The sequence below is a fragment of the Varanus komodoensis genome, unplaced genomic scaffold, assembly GCF_004798865.1.
Source record: "Varanus komodoensis strain SLA01 unplaced genomic scaffold, ASM479886v1 scaffold70, whole genome shotgun sequence".
Classification (NCBI taxonomy): Eukaryota; Metazoa; Chordata; class Lepidosauria; order Squamata; family Varanidae; genus Varanus; species Varanus komodoensis.
The window spans coordinates 1,082,793-1,106,637 of NW_025336348.1; the positions used below are offsets into that span (position 1 = coordinate 1,082,793).

The window sequence follows — 23,845 nt, forward strand, 5'->3', positions numbered from 1 at the left end:
TAGATCTGAAAGTGTGAAATTGCATATCTCGACATGAAAGTGCATCCCCCATTCAGGGTTAGCCAATGACCTATCTACTGTGCCTGTTTCTGCATGCAAAACCATCCTGCGGGCACGTCTGGGTCAGAAACGACGCCTCCCTGAAATTCTAGAGCTGCTGTGAATCAGTGCGGACAATGCTAGGTCAGTAAGTCGATGGTTTGGCTCGGTGTAAGACGGCTTCCCATGTCCCTTGTCAATGAAACAAAGGCACAGTGTGTCAGTGAGGCTGTGTCCTTGCAGAGCATGAAGACCTGTGGCTTTGCTCCTGGGGCACCTCCTCATCCAGGGCAGTAGGGAATGCAACACCATCTTCTGGATAAGGGAAGCATCACAGGGGCAAGAGCTGCTCGGAGGGGATTCGGCAGCTCCCACAGGGCCCTGTTTTAACCTTCCTTCACCGCTGCAGTGATGCAGCTCTTCTAGTACACTGTAACATAGCCCTTCAGAAACAGGCAGGAGACTCGTGTATCTGGCTGAGGGACGTACCCAGTTTCCTGCTTCCCCTGAAGGTATTATTTCTCCTGGAGCTTGAAGATGGTAAACTGCAATCTCACCTGGAATGGCCCCACTGAGTTCTATGATGCTCAGAAGAGCAGGATCAGCCCCCAAGACACCATCCCCCTCTCTAGAGAAGAAGTTCAAAGCAGAACGAGCAAAAAGATTGCAGGCTTCATTTGTGCCAACTGAAATCACAGTAATTGTTTCTTTTTTAAATGGTTTGCTTTTTTTAATCTTTTCTACATCCCTGGGATTGATAAGAATGGGGTTTACCTTTTATTTCTCCAAAGTTCCCAGATCCCATGGCAAGAAGCTTGTCTTTCCAATCTTTTGATAGTAGCTTTTCAATACTGGGGGTTTCTGAATCAAGAGGAAAGAGAGAGAGAGAGAGAGAGAGAGAGAGAGAGAGAGAGAGAGAGAGAGATGTGAGTGAATCAACATGACTGACGGCACAATAGAACTCATTAAAAGTCTATCTGCTAAAAATAAGAGCTACCCCATCACAGACCCTAGTTCATAATGACTTCATCAACAAACTGATAAGAGGGGAGAGTGCGAAAAAAGAATGTGTTTTGTCACCTGCTGTTTCAAAATCATTAGCTTTTTCCTCTTACGGAACAAAGCCATTCCATATGACAATGGGCACATTGAAACCTGGTGCGTATTGTTTTTCAATTTAGAGAACAAGTTTCTGCTTATAATGGATGCTTGTCAATTTCAGGCTGTTAGTCTGCAGTCCAAAAAATATATATAATTATGTTGATAAAATGCAGAGTGGGGGAGAAAAATAAAATAAAATAAAAGGCAAAGAATTAGCTCCTAAATCTGCTACATGTAATTATATCCCTCGGTGTGTTTACAATTACATCCACTTTACAATGTGTTTAAACATAGTGTGGTGGTAAGCAGACTGTGGCAAGCTTTTCCCCCTCCTTTCCGGCAACAAAGACATTGCAAACAAATAATAATATAAATACCAGGAAAACTTGGGGATGATAAATGCTTTGGAAGTCTTGGGAGAGTGAAGGGAGACCTATGCTCAGATATAGGCATACCCAGTGAATAATTTTCCATCAGATCAAGGAATCAACACCCTGCATCCCACAGTGGTCAATCAAATGTCACCAAAGCACCCAGAAGTTGGCCAGGAGGGCAAGACTCTGCTGCCCTCCATAGCCCCCCCAGGAGCTAGAACTCAGAGACCCATTTTCTCTTTGAACCTCCAACATGGCGGCTGTGGGCACCATTGCACCACCATGTCCATGACACCAGTGTGCCCGCCAGGCTCCCTGAACCTGGTAATTTTTATTTCATTAAGAATTTGCATATGTAACAGGTAGATGGACACACTGCAAATGGGTGGGTTGCTACCACCCACCAGCTTTGTTTGGGTTCCAGTGGGTGGTTTTTCAGTTTACTGATCAGACCCCATCTTTATGACCACTGGGGATGAAGGAGGTAGCTTGTTCTTGGCATGTTGTTTCAGGGCCAAGGCGACGCAGACTCTTTCAATGGGGAGGATGAGCCCTGATAAATGGCACCTCCAGACATTGGGGTGGAAGAGGTAGAAGGTGTCTGTGTACATCCTGGGAATAGTTGGAGTCTGCAACTTTTGGGAAGGGTGGGATAGGAGCCCCAGGAACCAAGCAAGCCTGGAATGGCTCTTGACCCCATGGCGCAGCATCAGGAGGGAGGGGGCGGCCAGCTAGAGGGACGCTGAACGGCTAAGAGACTTGCCCACCTTCAGAGGGGTGGCACCTAGGATTACTCAGAAGGAGAATTCTCAGAAGTAGTTTGAGTTCAACAAACCATTTTCTGCATGCTCAGAAACTCTTTCCTTGCTGGTGATCTTTACAGGATGTACACTGGAGAATAAAGAACCTTTACCAAAGAATGGTCAGTTGTCTTGAGAGTGCAAAGCAGGAAAACTAGATCCTGACACTGGTGGACTTTGATTACTTAGAAATATCCCCAGTTTCTAGACTAGCATTCCTAGCATGGCAACTATTTGATAATTGGGCAAGTCTCCCCATGGTGGGCATTTTGTGAAAGCACCTACAAGACCCACTCTCTATTCCATACTCGTATGGGCTCACCCAGTCAAATAGGTTGGAGACCCCTACTTCTATCTAAAAGTCACCTGGGTAAACACCCTAATTAGGTCTGCATCCCTAAGGCAGAAGAATAATCCTGCTAAAGCTGACCAAGGTCTAGAGTCCAGGATTCCTCCTTGCCACAATTCAAGGGACAGTACACGAGGGCCCATTATGCATTTATTTCATATGTATATCCTCTCCAGAATTTTCAGGGAATATGTATGCAGAGAGAGGAAGAGGAAGAGGAAAGGAGGGAGGGAAAGTGTGGATGAGTTCAATATTTATAACTCTTACATTCTGACCTTGTTTTTTCTGTAGATTTTTAAATGCATAAGTAAAATACAAATGCTAATACAACCCAGGGGACATTAAACTCGGTTCCAAACAATGTAATTGTATATTCTTGTCAGCATTTAGAAGGGTGCACAATTACAATAGCTTTCAATCCTGCGATTAGGGCTGCATTCAGTTCGAAAATGGAGTGTACTAAAAGATAAGTGCTCCAGTATGTTCCATCTAAATAACAATGGCCACCCGTCCTATCTCGATCTAAGACACAGAACTGCTATTCTCCACTTTTGTGCTTATGTGTATTTGCTCTGGCATTTGTTTACCCCCTACTAGGAACTGAAAGAGAGTACATGTTAACTTTTCAAAGCGACCGTCTGGCCTAGGGACCATACTGTTATTAGCAACTGGTTAATTTCCTCTGCAGAAATAACAAGGCGTTACAAGGCGCTTTCATTACCTTGACTGGCTGGAGCCTTTCCATGCCCCCCCCCACCCCACACTCCACCCCATGCCTGCTCCATGCTTTCCAAAGTCAGGGACACAGTGAGTTGGTATAAAATATCGATCCCCAAAGTTTGTTTGCGTGCATGCTCTTTCTTAGCGGCATCATTCTAATGGTGGAGAAATGCTGGTAGGACAACAGTTGGAGTACATGACGCTGTCACGTTAAACCAGGGCTGGCCCAAAGATACTTTGCTGCAAAAGGCAAAGGACAAGAAGGACCTCCCGACCCGTCTACCGATAGTGTGCTCTGGACTTCACGAGTATGGAAGGGACAACTTACTTCCCTGCACTGGGTGGCAGCTTAGTGGGAGAAGGGCACAGTAGCTTAGGGGGGCCAGGGATTGGTAGGGAGTCGCTGCTTTGCTCGTCATCTGCTGCCTGAGGCAGCTGCTCCACCCTACCTAATAGGAGAGCTCTCCTAGGTTGGCTCACTGGCTCATCTCTCACCTGGAATCATCTCTGACCGGATGTAGCTTTCCAAGACATTTCCAAGGCTTGCTAACTGCATTTTAGGTGGCAGAAACTCAGCCCGGACTCTTCTGCCAGGAATGCATGTATTTTGTTGCATCCTGCTGAACAGGCTGTTCAGCTTGGGAGCTGGAGACACTGCAGTGGTCCTGCTCCTGCTCGGATGGCTGAGTCCAGAAGGTGGTGCTGGTGATTTATTGCTCTGTGCCTTGGCAGCTAAGCTGTGGGGTTCCACAGGGCTGCGCTTTATCCCCCAGGCTCTTCAACATCTGCAAGAGACCACTGGTTGACCTAGATGGCCTGGTTCTACCTGGACTACTTCAGAGGCCTTCCACTGAAATGCAGTCTTCATTAAATGCCCATCCCTAAAGCACAAGCCTAACTTGGGCAGTCTTTTCTCAATACCGGATGGAAGAGTTGTGACCATTGGGCCCCCGTGTGCATCATTCACATAATACAATCTGTAGGGAGGAAAGTGGTGAGCAGTCACATCTCCATCCTGGAAATCTGACCATCAGCCTAATAAATGTACAAGCCAGAGCATACTTTCCCCAGCTTCCCCCCCCCCCCCCCGGCACCACCTTTGTCCACTGTACTGCATGGATTCAATGTTCCACCCTCCATGCTTGCATTGAACCACAAGTAGCAGTGTGAGTATCAGTGGAAGCCAGCTGAACAGACAACCCCAAGGGCAGTCAGATGACACATCCATGAGATGAAACCCTATTTAGAGGAGGATCCTTTCCCACTATTATCAGTGCTTGGAGACAAAAGATACTGCTGAGAAGAGTCAGCATGTGATTTTGTTGTTGCTAGTCGCGAAGTCATGTCTGACCCATCACGACCCCATGGACAACATTCCTCCAGGCCTTCCTGTCCCCAAGAGTCCACTCAAGCTCACACCAACTGCTTCAGTGACTCCATCTAGCCACCTCATCCTCTGCCGTCCCCTCCTTCTTTTGCCATCTATTGTTCCCAGCATTAGGCTCTTCTCCAGGGAGTCCTTCCTTCTCAGTAGGTGGCCAAAGTATTCGATTTTCATCTTCAGGATCTGGCCTTCTAAAGAGAAGCCAGGGTTGATCTCCTCTAGGACTGACTGGTTTGATCATCTTTCAGTCCAAGGGACTCGCAGGAGTCAACTCTCTAAAAAGATTGTGTATCAGGAGAGGGCAAAACTTCTCATGACAATGACAATCATGCAAGGGAAAGTTGAAGGCAGAAGAAGAGAAGATGAAATAAGAGATGGTGGACTCCATCAAGGAAGCCCAGCTTGGAATTTACTAGAGCAGAGCTCGGCTGTCATGGTTGGAACACTTTGGAGGGCTTTTCTCCATAGGGTTGCCATCAGTTGGAGATGACTTGATGGCACATGACAGCAAAGAAGTACATTGTCACATAAGAATCACCACCTGGAAACCACATGCATCGGTCTGAGCAATTTAGGCTCAGGCTCCGTCCATGTGTATTCCACCCACTTTTGATGGAAAGACTTTGGTTTGGGGCAACTCTCTGATACAGTAAAACCTCTAGCGTGTGTGATTTGGGGGATAATCCTATGGTCCGTAGGGAGCAACTGAGGGACAAGAGGATAATTCAGATTTATCCAAGGTTAGAAGCAGACCTCCTACCTCAAAGCTAGGATCTGGAGCCACCAGGAAGGATACTGTGAGTTATGACTCAATGCAGCAGACTGAGGGAGTTTGAACTAACAGTGTTCAAAGTGGGTAACAATGAAAAGCTGAAACCCCTCGCTGACACGCGTACAGTTCAAAGACAGGCACAAATGAGGCATGTCTTTGGAAAAGTACCCCTGGAACTCTTTTCACATTGAGTTTCATGTGAAAAGAAGAGGAAAATAACCCACACACAAACAGCTTGCAATAGAAACGTGAGGCAGAATGAGCTCTGCGACAGAATTCGTAGAATTCCATTAAGCCCGAGTTTTGTTGAGTCACACATTCTTATCCTTCATATACCCCAGCAAAAAAATAAAAATAAAAAAAATTCTGCATTTAGTTTTGCAGTCTAAAAATATGCTTTTTGGAGTGGGTGGTGGGAGGGAATTCACATGCGCTCACGTCTCTGATCGAGTCTATATCATCTTCTGGGAACATGGAGGAACAACAGAGAAGTGTGAAAATCAGTGGAAGGAGAAGAGGGATTGCATGAGGCTGTTTATTTTCATTTGATAAAAATGTATATGGTGCTGGAGCAGCTGGAGGGCACTGCAGACTTGCAGGTATGCCTGGCAGGGGGCTCCAGCTCACAGTGAACCCACCTGGAGAAGGTGGCTGCAGTCTGTTGTCAAGAAGAGAGACAAGATGGGGCTCTCTTTTGTAGGATGCATGGAGAGGCAGGGATGGTGGAATGGGAAGCACAGACACTGTGCTGCATGAATGACCACGTGATTGTCCGACTGGTATGTTCGGGCAAAAATCCACACATCATGGAAACCACGCAGGGTTCTTGCTGTGTTGTGTGAATCCAGCCAGTGCCATGCCGATGGGTTCAAACAGGGATGCAGAACCTCAGGTACAGTGGTCAGATCTGGGTCTTTGGGGGTGGGGCAGAAAATCCAACGTTGGGATGAGCATGCCAGGCCTCATCCTCTCTCCCTGTCCCCTTCCCTGCCTGCCGACAATTGTAGGGTTTCCCATCTTTTGTGCATTCTCTCCTTGCAATTCTAAGCGATTGAAGTGCTTCCTGTAAGGTGTTGTTGCTGTCAGATATCGCTTTAAGAGAAAAAGCCTTTTGATAGCTGGGCATTATGGCCTTGCCTTAGGTTGACTTTGGTTCCATGCATCCCTTTAAAGCTCTCCCCAACAATCCTGGCAAAGTGGAAGGTACCCCTTGTTCTGAAAGAGCTCCCCAAACACACACACGCTGGGCTGAACTATCATGAGAATGGAGTTGTTACAATAGTACATAATGTTTTCCGATGAACTAAGCAAATACTACAGATGCAGCACCAGTGTGGTGGTTCAAGTGTTGGACTAGGGATCCAGGAGATCTGGGTTCTAGTCCTCACTTGGTCATGAAGCTCCCTGGGTGACTTTGGGTGAACCTCTCACTCTCAACATGACCTACCCCACAGGATTGTTGTTATAAGTATACAAAAGAGCTATGTAAACTACCTTGGATTCCTCGGAAGAGGAAAACAGGTGGGATATAAATGGAATAATACTAACACTAACCCTAATACTACCTCCAATACTAACCCTGACCCCAAGCCCAAGCCCAATTTTCAAACTACATCCAGTTTCTTGAAGAATAAGGATGACAAATGGCAATGAACAGGTAGTTGCAATAGGTTTCCAAATTTACTAAGTAAGACTCAAATTTTATAGGACCAAAATACTTTTGGCTGTATTTTTTGGCAACGTTTGGCTATGGAGGTGGTGTGATATAAATCGGTTAAACTGCCATGGAACTTCAGTGAGCTTAACAGGCAAAACTTTAATATAAAATCTGTAGCACTTTGTTCCTTGAAAATTACAACAGAAATTATTAATAATCACATAAGTGAAGGGTACTGCACTCTGCCATAAATAGGATTGGATCCACCTGCTTGCTATTTACAAAGTTAAGAAATTACAAACAGATGACAGCAGCTTGGAGATTTGCATGCTCCACATTTGACATGATGGAAATGAACTGGAAAAGAAATGGAAAGAGAGAGAACTCAGCAGCAGTACTCATGCGTTGTCTTTCAGACTACCAAGATGCAGCCCCTGGCATCTTCAGGTATGGCTGGAAAAGCTCCAGGTCAGGATAATCTGGAAAGTAGCTACTTCTCCCACCAGTCCATCTTTCCCCAACCTGGTGCCCTCAGAAGTGGTGGACTACAGCTCCCAGAATTCTTGACCATTGGCTATGCTGGATGGGCCCGGTAGGAGTGAAAGTCCTGGAGGTCAACATCTGGAGGATGAGTTGGAAAAGTTGGGGAGCCAGACAGAAGTGGTAATCTGCATTGTTCTAAGTTAGCTTCTTATGTTCTTATAGAAGACTCCACTAAGATGTGATCTCATGGCCTCCCAACACTGCCTGGAGGACCACAGGAAACTAGGAGTCCCAGCTGTCTCTCCAGAAGAAAAAAGCCAGAGCCAGGTCTCTGGCCACAGAAGGCTCCCCCATGGCCAGTGCGGTTCATTGCATGGCTGCTGAGACCCCAAGGTGGAAGACCATCTTCAGAGCTGCTACAGGGGCTGTTCTAGGGGATGGGGAGAGGAGAAGCAAACCACTGCTGTTCTCTGAAGACCCTTGGCAGTGCCTCAGCCTCTACACACTCTGGGGGGGGTGAGGGGAAGAACTGGCAACCCTAGTCTCTGTGTATCTCCCTCTTCCCAATGGATACCTATTAGGGATGTGTGAGGAATCGGTTTTCAGGGCGGGAAACCTGTTGCGTCGCCTGGGTTCTGCTCCCCATACTCTGGTCTGCTTTGATGCAGCTGTGAGTCCAAGTTGCTGCTGAGCCTGTCCAGGGTTCAGCCAGCGCTTGCCACAAACAAATCACACCCTGTGCAAACAGCATCCCTTCTCCATGCCACACATGGCAGTCCCTGCTCACGCTAATGCACGTGACGCAGACGAAGGCTGTTCACACGGTGTTCACCAGGAATGGAGCCCCGCACAAATGCTGAGCAAGCAGTGTCCATCTTCCACATCATGGGCAACAGCCTTTGGATCTGCTTCAAAGGATGCATAAGCAAGTTGCTGGTTGCACCATTTTTGTTCCACATATACTTATAGAATCATAGAGTAGTAGACTTGGAGGGGACCAAGAGGTCATCAGGTCCAACCCGCTGCTCAGTGCAGAACTCCAAGTCCAAGCACCCTTCTCAGATTTGCAGACTTCCTCTTGGCTTGGCTTGCTCTCAAACACCAGTATTCTGCTAGAGAGATTCCAATGATTCCCCACTTCTAATGCTCACAGAGTCTGAAGGTAATGGACAGCCATACTGGATGCTACCCTTAGTGGATTCCATGGCACCATTCATGTGAATAATATTTACAAAATTATTATGTAGATGCAGTAGATTTAGCGGATTCCCTGGAAACAATTATAATAGTGAGTCATGACTACCTTGAGGTCCACCAATTTCAAATGGTCTTCCCAAACGATGACTAAATGTAGAGTCCTGTGAATTGCTTAATAAGCTATTTATACCCAGCTTTCTGTCCCCAAAACAGAACAGATCTCAGTGCAGTTAACAATCTGCTTAAAAGCAACCAAAAAAACCAAAAACATCACAGAATAAAAAAGATGCAACACAGCAGAAAAGTGTAATAGGCTGGCAGAATTCAAAACTGTGGTAACGATGACCAATAAGTTGGGCCAAGTCCAGGTGGTCCAGGCAACAGTCACATTGTACAGTAGGTTTGGGCAGGAAGGGGATCTCTGGGTAATCTACATTCCTCTACAAGGAAATCTGATTTCCTCCAGATTAAGATTAGCAGAAACAAAATATCTAGGCTCAAACTAATTTATCTTGCCAGAAGGAATATGTAAATGGGTGTGCTTTGTGGGACTCCTAAAAAAGGAATAAAAAAAACCTTGGGCGCAGAATAATTTCATTCTAGATGGATGTCTTTTCTACAAGGCTCCATTTGAAAGATCTCAGGGTTACATCTCAGGACTGAATCCCTGTCAGTCTCGCAATGACAACAGACTAGATCCACAGGTTGAAGGGCCAAGAACAACAACACAAAGAGGTTCCCTTTGCTTCAGAAAGCCTAGCTGAGCATGCCAGCTCTCCATGTCCCAGCGGGACACATAGGGTCGGCCTCGGAGAAGAGCAGCTAACATTGATCTAAGTGTTCAGTGGATTATGTGTGTACACACACACACATACACACACAGAGAAGATTTTCCCTATACCTCCCTCACAAACACACTCCAGGTTAGCATTTTCCTCATGAACACTTCGCTGCTTTTTCTTTAAACCAACAAAACTGAATAGGTCACCTAAACATTGCGATTTTCTCTCACTCCCTTTCTGCCCTTGCTTTAAAAAAGAGAAAAAGGAAAAGGAAAGCGAGCAAGCTAGAAAGAAAACAAAAAATCTTGAGTAGTCAGTAAACAGGCCAGAATACCATGGTATTTTCAGTAGCAGACTGTCAGTCATTAAAAGCTAACAAACCTTTGCAAAGCAAAAATGCAGCAATAGATATCTGCTGTTAACTAACAATAGGCTGAGCACCTCCGGGCACCAAAGACAGATCATTTCACTTCTAAGTCTATTGTCAGTAAAGTCGGTGACAAAGCTTTCTCCCTGCAGCCAGACAAAATATTCGCCCCAGTGTGCTGGTAAAGAAACAGAAGACTTCTGTGTAAACTGCAGGGTTAACCGAAACAGAAGCTTGGTTTGGGACATCAGCCGACACAAGCCAGGGTTTGTCTTGCTAAGTTTCAAAGGATATCAACAGTTACAACAACAACTCTGCTTGACTGGCCTGAGCAAATCCAAAATTCCTGGGGTCTGTGTATGTTAAAATAACCCACAAAGTTGATTATTTGTAATCCCAAGCTAGGCAATACATGTATTAAGACCGACCAAAACGCCAAAAAATGTTTGCAAGCTTCTCACTACTCTATCAGAACTCCTCTGGGGCCTTCCGGCTCTGTGCAGCCCCCCCTCCCCACCCACTGCCCATTCTTAAAAGCCCAAGAGCCACTCCAGATCTTAGAGAAGCTAAACAATGCTGATATTTCTGACCCCGTCCCTTTGACTTTTTTTTGTCTTTGACCCTATCCACTACTGAAAGCCACCCCCCCCCCCACTCAAGACCTTCTTTGAAGTGGAATTTCGCCCTCAGACTCAAAGAAGTTCTGTGCCCTCGGATCACGTGAAGATCAAGGCATGTTACAAAGCAAAATAGCAAGAGGGTAGGCCTCTGAACCGAGGAGCATACAATCTAAAGGGAAAGGGGCAAAAGCTGGAGTGAGGCAAGGAAAGCTAGACATCAGCACGAGCAGTCAGTTCTGTTTTGGCTGCAGTTTAAGAGAGGCATGAAGGGGCCTGTTTAAAAATGCAGCTTTTGGGTAGCAGGAGTGGGTGGTAAAATGATCAAAGCCATTTACGGGCTCCTCTAGAAGCAGTGGCTACAACAACTGGGGCAGTTTAGCTTAGAAAAAAAGGTGAGTTTGGGGAGCATGACAGAGGCATGATGCATGGCATGGAGAGAGAGAAGAGAGGGACATTTCTCTCTCTCTCCCAAAACACTTGGAACCAGGATCACCCCATGAAGCTGACTGGGGGGAGGTTTAGGACAGATAAGTATTTCACCACAGAACCGTCTACTTAGACTATGGAATTTGCTGCCATGGGAAGTGGTGGTGGGCACTGATCTAGATGGCTCTAAAAGGGACTGGAGAGATTCACGGGGGAGGAGCCTCTCCGCAGCGACTAGCCTCGCTGGCCATGGGCTCCCTCCTTGACCGGAGCTGGGATGGATGCAGACACCAGTTGCTGAGGGGCCTGGGCAGGTGGAGGTCTTGCACCCATCCCGCTCTGGGGGTACTGTGGGCAGCTGGTTTGCCCCTGTGTGCACAGAGTGCTGGTCTGCATGGGCCACTGATCTGATCCAGCAGGGCTTGTCTGATGTTCTTATCTTCTGAAGGCCAAACTTCTGGAGGGCTACAGGTGTCCCATGCCTGCCTCAGACCACACTTGCATCTTGCTCGCATTCTCCAGCAAATGCCACCCCTTTGGGGGCAGAAAGAGAATGCACAGGTGTGCAGGCAAAGGAATCTCACCTAATCTACCTTAAGAGGTGGACTCTTCAGCCACGGCTGTTCTTTGGATGAATCCAGGACCTGTTCTTCCCTGGTCTTCGTCTCTGCTGCCACCCAATCATCCCTCCCTCGCGCTCTCCCTCCCTCCCATCACCCCTCCCTCTCCCTCTCCCTCTCTCTTTGACAGCTGCCTTCCCATCATCCCAACAGGTGCTATTAGGCCCTGAACAAAGGCTAAGGCTTTTAAGCCACTAGCTGTTGACAAGTGAAAAGGAAACAACAAATGGCGCCGCGCTGCTCTTCTCCCCGGGTCACTCAGCCAATGGTAATCGCTATTATTTTTATTTATTAGTTCTGCAGCACTGTCCTCTAACCTGCCTTCGCCTGCCCGCCTGCCCACCTCCCCTCCCTTCATTCCGTGACAGCCAGCAGCGTTTTAACTTTTAATAAAAAGGGGAGAGTGCGCCCAGCTCCGGAGCTGCCTCTTTGGGTAAAGTGCCTGGCTAATGAATGTTGTCCATTTAGATCTGGATAATTTATGATGTCAGCGAAGTGCAGCTGGGGGTGGGGGAGTGGGAGCCGCACCTCCTCACCAGTTGCGTGGCGAGAGCAGGCAGAACAAAGCGGGGAGGAGAACGTGCGTGGAAGGAATGGTGTGGGGCGGGGCGGGGAGTGAGAGGGAGGGACCGGGGTGGCTCTGAGAAATAATGCAAGATTTGACAGTGGGCGCAGTGGCCAAGTTTCTGTCATTTTGCATCAGGGTGTTTGCAAAGGAATCCTGGTGCATTGTGGAAATCTTCGAGAAGTGTTCTAATTTGGGCTGTGCATGTGACCAATCTTAATTCTGGCTGCACCGTGCACTATAGATCTATATTCCTATCCAAATCAAGATACAGTAAAAAGCAAGACTTTCAGAAGGGGAACACATTTCTTGGAATAAGAAGGATCTGTGGAGGTTGAACATGTACAACCCAATGCAGCCTTTCCCACCCAGGTGCTCCTCACCTATCCCAGATGTCTGGAACCATAGTTAATTAATGCCAGTTAATTCCAGAAGGGCTGGAATAGGGATGTGTAAGGAATCTATTTTGAAGGTGAAAAAGTCCATCAGATTCCCAGGGCTCAGCTCCCTGATCTCCAGCCTGCTTTCTGGAGGCCATGAGACCGACTTTCTGGTGGACACACCATGTGTGAGGTGCTCATCACGAATCGAGACCAGCATCACCACTGCCCAAGTGGTGCCCCCTACTACATAGGTGTCTACATATGTGTTTTTGTGCTGCTTCACCTGATGTGGAAGAAAGTTGCCAGCTGCATAACCTGACTTCCACGAATTTCAGTGGACTTCTCTGCTTGGCTCACTTTCCAAGCCAGGACCAACCATGAGAAGAAGCCCATAAACAGAAGAAATCCAGATTCCAGGCAAGATCATCACAATCTGGAGGGCTCCAGGATAGAGAAGCTCGATTTAATCCCATCTTAGATGTGGGCTGCTTTCAGGGCATGTTCCAGAAGGCACAGAAGCAGCTTCTCCCACATGCCTGCATCAAGAATACCACAAACACATTCACATGGACCATTCCCTCTTTCACAACAAATACTCTCCCAGAAGGCAGAATCAAAGACCCAGGAATTCTCCCATCTCATATGGTGTGGCCTTTCTTTTCATCTGACACATTTTTACCCCTTCTTCAGCCAAAAAGAAAAGTCTCCTGAGTAGCATTCTCCATAGCTGGGTGGAATACAGTCATGAGAAAGTAGTTCAGCTGACATGCAGTTTGAAGTCTGACTGATATGCCTTTGGGGCAGGCATTGTGCTACTGAGGAGAGTTAAGGTTTTTCTCAGAAGGACAGGAATATCTACAGCTGCCTCACGGTCCAAGCAGGGCCAGCATCAGGCAGGCTGGAGGGGAGGGGGCCCTGCTGACGAGCCCCCTCGCTGTATCTCAAACTGTGCTGGGGGTGAGGAAGAGGAGCAGGCAAAGTTGCTGCTTACTTCTTCACTGCTTCTCTGGACGTCAAGTGAGCCAGCGTTAGTGGTGAGGATGAGGAGGAGAAGCAGATGCAGAAGCAGAAGCAGAAGCAAAAGGAGAGCAAGAGCACCTGGTGAGAAGAGCACCAAGATGGTGGATTCCCTGAGGGAAGGAGCCCTTGGAGGGCATCTTTGAAACCTGGAAGCAGCAATGCTGGTAGACTTACCACTTGACTGTTCTGGCACTAGTTCTCCAACATGCTGCAGAATTGTCTTTCCCAGCGCTATCTGGGGATAATTGGGAGATCCTCTTCATGCACAGCATGTGCTCCACCACAGGGCTACAACTAGAAATGGTGGCCTCAGCAGAGGAGGCTGACAGGAGGCAGCCTGGCCAAGGGCAGGGCTGGAGGAAGGCCAGCAAACTGAAGCTGCATCCTGGCCAGACAGAAGCCCCGTGGGCAGGTGGATCCCGAGTCCGGGGGACAGGAGCATGCCTGTTCGGGATGGTGTTGCCCTCTTTCTGAAAGAGCAGCTTCAGAGGCCAGGGGTATTCCCAGATCCTTCTGTTTCTCTGAAGTCACAAGAGGCCGCAAGGGCCTTTTCCCGGCTTCAGCTGGTTTGCCAGCAGCAGCTTCTCCTGGACAGGGATAGCTTGGCAGCAGTGGTGCAGGCACCAGGGATTAGCACTGGGCAAATCTGCTTGGAGTCCATCCCTCCAGCATCTGCAGATTTCCTCCATGCTGGCCCAGTCCAGCAAAGTGATCTAAGTCAAGAGGAAGTCTGCAGACTCTCGTAGGCCCCAATTGCACAACCATCAACCCTCTCTGCCAGCTGTTGCCGGCCGGGCCAGCCATGGGCACAGAAGAGGGGAGCTTCAAGTGGACATACCAGGCACGGAAGAGGGGTGCTGTTTGCACAGTGTATGGACCTGGTTCCTGGTGAGCTCCCTGCAAATGCTGAGAGCACTCACCGGGGACCTGGACTCTAGGGAATCTACTGGATCCCCTCCCCCAAACAGATTCCTCTCACGTCTCTACTAGTGACCTCAGGTCTGGATTACTGCAATGTTTTCTGGGTGGGACTGCCCTTATGGCTGTGATTAGGACCTGACCCTTCTCAGCATGCACTGGGAACTCTTTTGCTGAGCAAATGGCATGGACTGCCAGTTAACTACCAAACTGGGTTTCTGGATTGTGTGCTCATGCATAAAGCTCTGAACAACTGGGGGGGGGGGCCCCTCCTGCCTTACCAACCTGCCCAAGTACTGAGGCTCTTGGATGGCTGGTCCCTGGTGGTTCCTCATGGACCTGTGGCTTGACTGGAGTCTACCAGAAGAAGGAACTTCAGTGGAGGCAGCTCCATTTCTCTGGAGCTCCATTTCCCTGCTTCTGGTTATATTGTGTTTGGCCAGGAACAAATCACATATTATTTCCAGAATAACTTCTAAGCTAGCCAGCCATGGTTTCTGTGATTGGTTTTGACATATTGGTTTGTTTTTTGGCCTGTTTGGTCTTTCCAACATCTCCATACTGGAATATCCACCTTGTAAAAAACTAAATACATAAGAAGGCCAGTCTAGGCTTCCATGAACAACCTCTGACAACTTGTTTCCACCCGCCTCCAGGACACAGAGATCCATCAAACGATGCAATTCGGCACTACAGAACTCAAGTTATTAGAGAAACTATATTCAGTTATGCATTAATGTGCCTGTTGGTAGTCAAATATAATAATAAAATTATCAAATCCATGTGTGGGAGTTAGTGGATTGGTTAATTTGATTTTGCAAATAGAAAGGCTTTGTGTGTGTGTGTGTGTGTGTGTGTGTGTGTGTGAACATGAGTGTTTAAAGCCAAGAACAGAAGGTTAAAATCATAATCAAGAAATATACACCAGGATGAAATGCTTTCTAGCCTTCTTGAAAATATGACAGAATGTTTTGCCACTGGAAGTGAGAATTAAACCACACACGCCTGATGCTAAACAACTCCACATCCTGAACTCCTCTTGCATAACATATGTGAAAACAAAATCGCAATCTTTATTGTGCCAGATGCCGGAAGAGATGAACAATTTAAAAAACAACAACACATCCTCCATAAATCAGACCTAGTAAAGAGCAAGGTAGTTCCACAGTAAATCAGGATATGTGTGTGTGTGTGTTTAAATGTAGATAGTATTTGCATGAAATCATACTGTCAAATTAAGTAGAAATTATTAAGCAAATGTCAGCTTTGAATTTGCTTGAGCAGAAAAAAAAACCTTGCAAGATTTGCTCGTGAGCTTCTCTGCAAAGTACAGTGCTCCATCTGCTTTGGCAACTTGTCCCGTTTTTTTGCACTGTTGCCATTCACAGAATATTAGACTATATGCCCTGCATTATTTCTGGCATAGATAAAGAATGGAAATATTATTTGAGTGAATTGGATGAATAAAGAAATTGCGAAGAATTGGTACAAACTAGTTAAAATATTTGTAACTAGTTGTCCCTGGGCAAATGAACAGAAATAATTAGGGATATTGTGTGTAAAAGTTGGATTTATGCTACAAGGAGTGTGGGAGAGGAAGAGGAAGTTTGATATATTTGTTACTGTTTCATGAAAATGTCTCCCCCCCACATTCTCTCTCTCTCTCTCTCTCTCTCTCTCTCTCACACACACACACACACACACACACACCCCACAGTCTCCTCTATTTCCAAGTTTAGCCAGCCCTACTGGAAGTTCTTGGGCTTCCGTCAACATTCCTCTGATGCTTCGTATAAAACGAATCCTGAAACTGGCCTTCAACTTTATTTGATAAGAAATAACTTTATTTGATAAGAAATTCACTGGCAATATGCAGTTACATTTATATTATTGAAATTATGTTATCTTCACTAGAACATCTCTAAGGTATTTGGACCTGGCAATATATATAAAGTGTGTTGAGAATGTTTGCTTTTGGCAAAATTCAGGAGGTATAATGCTGTAACAGCTACACCACCGGGGAGATATTCTCCTCCAACATGAAATCCAATTCCCATCCCTCCAAAACCCAAGCAAACAGAATATGTTCCTAATTTCACTACCCAAGAGGAGAGGGGCAAAATGGGAGAGCAAGGCAGGGCAGGATATGCACCCGTTCTTTGCCTAAGCTTATTTGTGAAGCAAGATCTGAATACGGGACTCTCGTTTGTCGGTCAGTCTCTCAGCTGCTATGCTAACATTTCTGTGGATCTGTGTTCAGAAAGCGTACAATGGAAAGCACCTGAGAGAACCATGCAGAAAGCAGGAAAGGTAAAGCAACTGAAAGGAAGAAGAGCAGAGCTTCCCACTACACTCAAAAGTGGTTCCTGTAAAGTCTTCTCAAGGGTCTGTTTCCTTTACTGCTGCTCCTTGTGTGCTGTGCTGAGGCTGGCACCCAGGCCTGGCACGCATGGGGAGCTGGTCCAAGACTGCCCACCTCCCCTACCACTGGAGACCCCAACATGCCCAAGGACCCCTGCTACCACTGCCAAATTTCGTCCTGCAGAGATCCCAAGACAGAACATTCTTTCTGCACTTCTCCTATAAGGACTGCTGGGTTGCTTGCATTTATGGGCACACGCCTGGCGATGTTGCATGGCGATCTTTTTATTGCCATACAATCTTTTTATTGCCATACAACTCCGTTTTATCACCGTGCCTATTTTGTATTGCATTCTATGTACTGTAAACTGCCCAGTGAGCTCCAGCTATTGGGTGGTATAGGAAATATTTATTTTATTTTATTTATTTGAGATATTATTTTATTTATTTGGGATATTTCTAACCCGTCCAATCACTAGGCATCGCTGGATTTTATCATTTATGATTTATTGTATTATATTATTTAGTATTATGTTATAATAGATTATAATTTATTATAATTAAGATCTAATTATAATATTGTAACTGCCCCCCTCCACAACTTAGCATCGCATGTGGCACTCAGATATAAAAATGTGTACTGCTGGTCCACAGGTAACATGGGTGGATGATCTATTTGGACAAGACGCATCAGCTTGCATGCAGAAACATGGTTTGGAAAACCGTGAATGTTTAAGTTTATCAAAATTCCCTAATCATTTTGAACCTTAGTTTGGCTCAGTTGCTTGCAGGATTTTTCACTGAGTGGGAAAAGTGCACATTTCTTTCTGCTGTTTTCAAAAGCGCACACTTCCCCCTATTGAGTAAAGCATGAAAATGTGTAATTTTTGAAACGTGCACATTTTAAACCGTGTGTTTAAAACACAAATCTATTTTTCAAATGTGACAGATGTTTAGAAGTGTGTGCACATTGTTTGGGGAAAAAAATGTGTTCCCGTTTGCTTTCAAGGTTGGGCACAGGGCAAGTTCAGATGATTTGCAAAGTAAAACAAAATTAACTTACATCTCTACTCAGAGGTGAGCACCATACCAGGATCCTTCCTGCAGAGGCTAAGTATCTGTCATAGAAGCACTTCTGACCATCTGGTCTGATGCTGATGCTTAAAGATATCCCTGCCCCCACTCCAGCTGTAACTTTGGAGATGGGGCCAAAGGTGGATGCTTTGGAAGGGCATCCAAGAACTGGAAACAGTATTGCTTTCCCATTGTGCCCCATAAGAGATGTGACATCACCAAGTTCGGGGAAAGTCAGGGGAGGAGAGAAAGGGAACCAAAGCATGAAACTTTGGGAGTTATTCTTGTGTGGACTTCCACATATAAGGTTCGAGATGGCTGCAACCTTGGCCAACCCAGTTCTTGACCTTCTTCAGAAAGTAATTAGGTCCAGTCCTAGACAACCCTTCGGAAGTATTTGTACTCCTTTCAATTAATACTGAGACCATTCCAGATCCAATCATTGTTCCTAAAGGACTAGCACAGACATGGGACTGTAAGAAGTGGCCTTCAACCATGCCATCTCGTTTACTTATTTATTTAAAACTTTTATGTACCATCTGTTACCAAGGTCTCAGGATGGTCTCACAATAAAGCAGAGTGAGGCACAGCACCCAAATAAGTTTTCTATACAATAAAGCCCCACATTAAATCACATTCAAACCTTAAAATACTGGGAAAATAAAACAGTTTTGGTAACTTTGGGCCAGTCATAGCCAACCTACTTCACAGGGTTGTTGTAAGGATGAGACTGAGAATGACGTAAGATGCTTTAAGTTTATGGCAAGGAAAAGGCGGGATATAACTCTAATAAAAAATAGATCAGTGGATGGGGCAAAGGAGCTGGGCAGCAGAAGGGCTGCGGCCACCGGAGAAACCTCCCATGGGCACACTGGGAGCTCAGGAGGGCCACACCTTTCCCCCAGTTTCCTCCCAGCTCCCCACTTTGCCAAGGCTGTTTGCTCGCCCTGCCCCAGGACTTTTAAAAGGCCTATTAAAACTTGTTCCCACTGCACTTCTGTGCTTTCTGTGGAGACAGAGAGCTTGCTGCATTTGGCCCATGCTAATAAAAGAACAACAGACAGCAGAACTTTCCCACTGAGAAAGCCGCTTTCCTCGACCTGAAGGACTGGCTGATGCTTTGATAGTATCTTCCAACTGAAGGCCCATCCCATCACATTCCAGTTTAAGGAGCCCTCAGAAGGAAAGGCTGCATCTTGCAGCGAACACCAGGCAGCAGGGCAAGACGCTTTCAACGCAAACTGGTACAGAGGATGGCCACGAAGCACTGATGCTGTACTCTTCTGAGATGGCTCACAACAATGAGCCGCCGTGCCATGCCAAGACTGTTTGCTTAATAATTAAGAGCCAGTGTGGTGCAGTGGTTAAGAGTTGCAGTAGCAAATTACACGTTTAACATAAGATGTGCTTCAGCCCAAAGAACTAGATCCAGGGTGGTGCAGTGGTTAAGAGCGCGGGACTGGGACTCAGACGACCTGGGTTCTAGTCCCCGCTCAGCCATGGAGCCAACTGGGTGACTTTGGGCCAGTCACAGACTCTCAGCCCAACCTACCTCACAGGGTTGTGGTTGTGGGATTAAGATGGAGGAGGAGATGTAAGCTGCCTTGAGCCCTTTGTAGGAAAAAGGCAGGATATAAATCAAAAAATAAATAAAATAAATAAATAAATTACATTTTTGCTGAACTGAAATGGTGGTTCGAATTAAAAACTGGTAAATTTGAATTAAAAAATAGCTGATCCTATATCCAGGCCATACCAAGCATTCTCACAATTTTGAAAGAATCCGTTAGGCATTGATTTTTCGAGTCTTAAACAAATGTCACTTGCTTAAATACTTTTAAAAAATCAACCTAGTGTGGAACCCCTCAGCTTTCATTGAATGCAACCTAAACCCACAATTTTTGGCAAAGATTCTTCTTGGGAGTAAAGGAGACATAAAGTGCCAAAACAGCCAGCTCCGAAATATCACGCACGGATGTACTTTCTCTGCAATCCTTTGACAAATCTAGTAGGAATTACACAACTGTTGTCTACTTCTGATATCAAGTGTTAAGGCAATATTGCCTTTACTTTTCTTTTAAAAGCATTTATCCTGCTTGCTCCAAAATAGAAGTTAAGTATCATACAGTGAACACGAAGATTAAAAAAAAAGTTAAATAAAACAGAAATTTAAATAAAGTCCATGTCACAGAACAGGAAATCAAATCAAAACAAAAATAAGCGGAATGGCTTTGGGGATGGAGACACACCCCTGATGCCTGTCAGTGCCCAAATGATGGCAGGAAACTGAAATGCTCTGGACTTCATCAGGGAATGCAGGTTTGCTCTCCGGGCTTTCGACCAGACAAGACAATGAGAGCACAAAATCAAGCCTAGCAGTTTCCTTTGACGGCCACCCTGCAGAGGGACTTTTTGGTCAGTGTCGCACCCTCTCAATTCTCTTCCCACTGCAGTACAATCCCGATGGTGTTTAACCCTGTTTAAACAACTTGTTTAACCAAGCCTTTGCTGATGTTTGCATGTAGTTTAATGAGACTTTTCGTTTTCATTCTAAATTTTTATTTTAGTTTCATCATTATCTTATCCAAATCAGCACATCATCATGGAAGGATTCCATGAAGAGCCATTTATAAATATTTTAAATAAAAAGCATGCAAACTGTGCAAATAGTTCCTTCCTAATTTTATTCTAGCAAATAACCTTTTCGGGGTATGTGAAGTGGGGACACAGGGAAGACTCGAGTACACCCACTTTGTTCATGTTTTTCATTTTTCCATTTGCCACATTTAGTCGTCACCTAGTAACCTGGCTTTTCTGGGAAAGGCATAATTGAACCATTTAAAACAAATAAAGGATAAAGCACCATCACAAAAAACCCCTGTTTATATCAAATAATACTAATGCAAAAGCCAGAACAGAGAAAATAATCTGATCACAGAGAGTTAAAAGACCCTGGATAGGCAAAACATATGCAAACCGCCATGAAATCGGAGAGTACCCCATGAGACTAATGGAGGGACAGAAATGTGAATCTGTACATCCGAGTCCTGGTCTAGTACTCTAACTCCTACACCAAACTGTCACGTATCAGATAGATAACAAATACATACAATTATTCCCATTAACAACCATGTCTCCTCTATTAGGATTTGTTCAGATATCTGAGCAAAAATATTAAGCAAGCAAGACCAGTGGGCAGTGCGTGTGTGCAGGGCTGGGGGGAAAATTGTCGTTTAAAATGTTTCTGTCTGTGTTTTGTGGATTGTCGGGCATTTTTTTTTCTGTTGTCCTTGAATTGAAGGAATCAGATTATTTTTTCGTTCATTCTACCAAACTTGCATTCAGAAGCCCTTCTGCAAACCTGCCGTTGTGTAAATGCACCCTTCCCACGAACATGAACTTAAAAAGGAAAAAAAAAAAACAAAAACCTATATCTAGATTTGTGTAAAATTCCAGAAAGTTGGGGAGGGGGGAAACCCCTGGGTCTGAGTGTTTGTAGAAGTTGTGTAACCTGGGAAAAGCTAGTCTGCTGGAGAAATCTGCAGGTCAGATTCCTTGAAAACTCAGCTCATTTGACTCTATTGCAGATTTCTCCAACAGATCTAATCATAATACCATCTCTCTATTCTTAAACATTACAATACAGTTAGAATTATAAAGTTCCCCTTCACCCAACATGACACACAAGGGTGATGCATCTTTTAAAGATTTTAGGATGTAGTGAAATAGTGCAGTGCGAAGAATTAAAAAAATACAGAGAATGGGTGTGTGAGATGGTGAGATCCCCCCCACAACTCGCTACACTCATTCACATTTGGATAGTTCTCAGTGAAACTGCTACGGAGTCCCTTAAGCCTCGCAAGCCTTGTGGCCACATTAAACAAATTAGGCATCTTAAAAATTTGGTCTTCAGTAGCCCCGTGCCCACGGCATCCTCTTCCCAGTCAGATATCTACAATTCAGTAAATTGGAAACCCTGCTCTAAGGCAGTCCAGAAACTCCAGAATACAATATAGCACTGTCTTGCAAAGAAATACGTAGACATATAGACAAAAATGCTGGCTGATGTTACTGTTTCTTCCAATTGTGATTTTGCAAGCTTTGTGTATTTGTACTTCGTGACTCCTTACGGTTGCTAGGTTTAAAGAAAAGCAAAACAAAAATAATGAATACTCAAACATATTATAGAGTATTTAGGATGTAATCCTATCTTTTAGATGTAATGTCTGAAGGACATCAGAACAGGTATCAGTCCTGTTTTGGCACATAGATAAAGTTATGTCAATAGCATTGCATTTATACCAGTGGAATTTCATGGGGACTCTGGTATGAAACTTCATTGAGATAACTGCATTAAATATTAGGCTCAAGTGCAATGGGAATATACGAACACTTCACGCATGTCTTCCACTGTCTTTTCTTTAAAGGACCACAGCATATAATATAGAAACAGGCAACAGAGTGTGTTTTCTCTTTAAGATCCCCTATAAAATTTTATTTCTTCATTATATTTCCATACTATCCAATCTCCAAAGCTCTTTGGACAGTTCACCACAATTAAAACGATCAAATATGACATCAAACACACTATAGAAGTTTCAAGTTTAAATCTAGACTGTAACTTGGAAATACAAACCAAAGTAAAATTCAGCAAGAATGCAAGGATTTAAAATATAGTAACAGATTTAAAGCAACAGAAACTGAAACAGGAAAGTGTCTGAGAAATTGTAAACAACTTCCTTTGCTGTCAGAAAGTGCAATGTCGGTACTGAGAAAAAGCCTTTCTGGGAAGCTTGTTTTACAACCGAGATGCCTCTGCAGAAAAGACCCTCCTCTTTGTAGCCATCCAAATAATTTCCTTTGCAGCAGCTTCCAGGAAAGGTCTACTGGAGTTGATCGTAGAGTCTCCGCAGGAAAATATGGGAGAAGATGATCCTTCAGGTGTTCTGGCCCCAAGCCATTTGGGGCTTTGAATGTTAATTATTAGCACTTAGTACTGGGCCCAGACATAAACTGGCAGCCAGCAGAGAGGAAAAGCTGCTGACCCAATACGATCACATTGACGAGTCCCCCTTAGCAATTTAGCTGCCCTATTTTGGACCAGCTGAAGTTCCTGGACCATTTTCAATGTAGAATTCATTGCAGTAATTCAGATGAAAGCTTATAAGAGCATGGGTAACCGTAGTTAAGCTAGCTCTGGCCTGATGAGGATGCGGTTGGAATCTCATGTATTTTCCTCCCCTTGTTTACTGCAAATTCAATACTCTTTCCACATTTGCTTCGTCCTTACCAGCCCAGTAGCAAGTGATTCATCTTTATGCTAAATCAAGGTGCTCTTCCACCTTCTCCAGACCCACCATCTCCCTCACCCCAATCACTTTTATTTAACTTCCAGAGGTAAGGTGATGGGACAAGACACGAAGAAAAGAAAGGGAAAGAAAAACATCTGCTCCGACATCATGGTGAAATGTTTCCACTGTGGTTTATGGCAGAAGCTATGCTGATTGCTTCAAGACGTTGCCCTCGTAAATAACCACAAAGCGAGCCCTGAATTATCAAGGTTGTAACTCAGGCAAAAAAGTGCTAGATTCATTTATATTATATGAACCCAGTGCAACAGTCTTAATTGAATTGCAGCCATTCATTTAATCAGCTGCTTGGCTTTATTTCCAGCACAGAGATGGCAAGAAGATTGCTCCTGTCCAGTCGCTAGTCTTTGTGAGCTGAAGCACTGGGCATCTGTACACACGGATGCGTCATTAGTCAACTAAGGGAAATCATCAGATGTTAAAAGCTAGCATAGTCTTTGACTGGATAGGCAATCTGACATTGG

At 45.2% G+C, this 23,845-nt stretch overlaps 1 protein-coding gene across 2 annotated transcripts in view; it reads right to left on the reverse strand.

The window, feature by feature from the left end:
• SOX5 (SRY-box transcription factor 5) overlaps window positions 1-23,845 on the reverse strand; it is a 349,663-nt gene that overhangs the window by 250,586 nt on the left and 75,232 nt on the right. For both annotated transcript variants that reach the window (XM_044452207.1, XM_044452206.1), the window contains exon 2: window positions 814-900. In XM_044452207.1, the coding sequence (XP_044308142.1) occupies window positions 814-900 (87 nt within the window). The remainder of the gene's footprint in view (window positions 1-813; window positions 901-23,845) is intronic.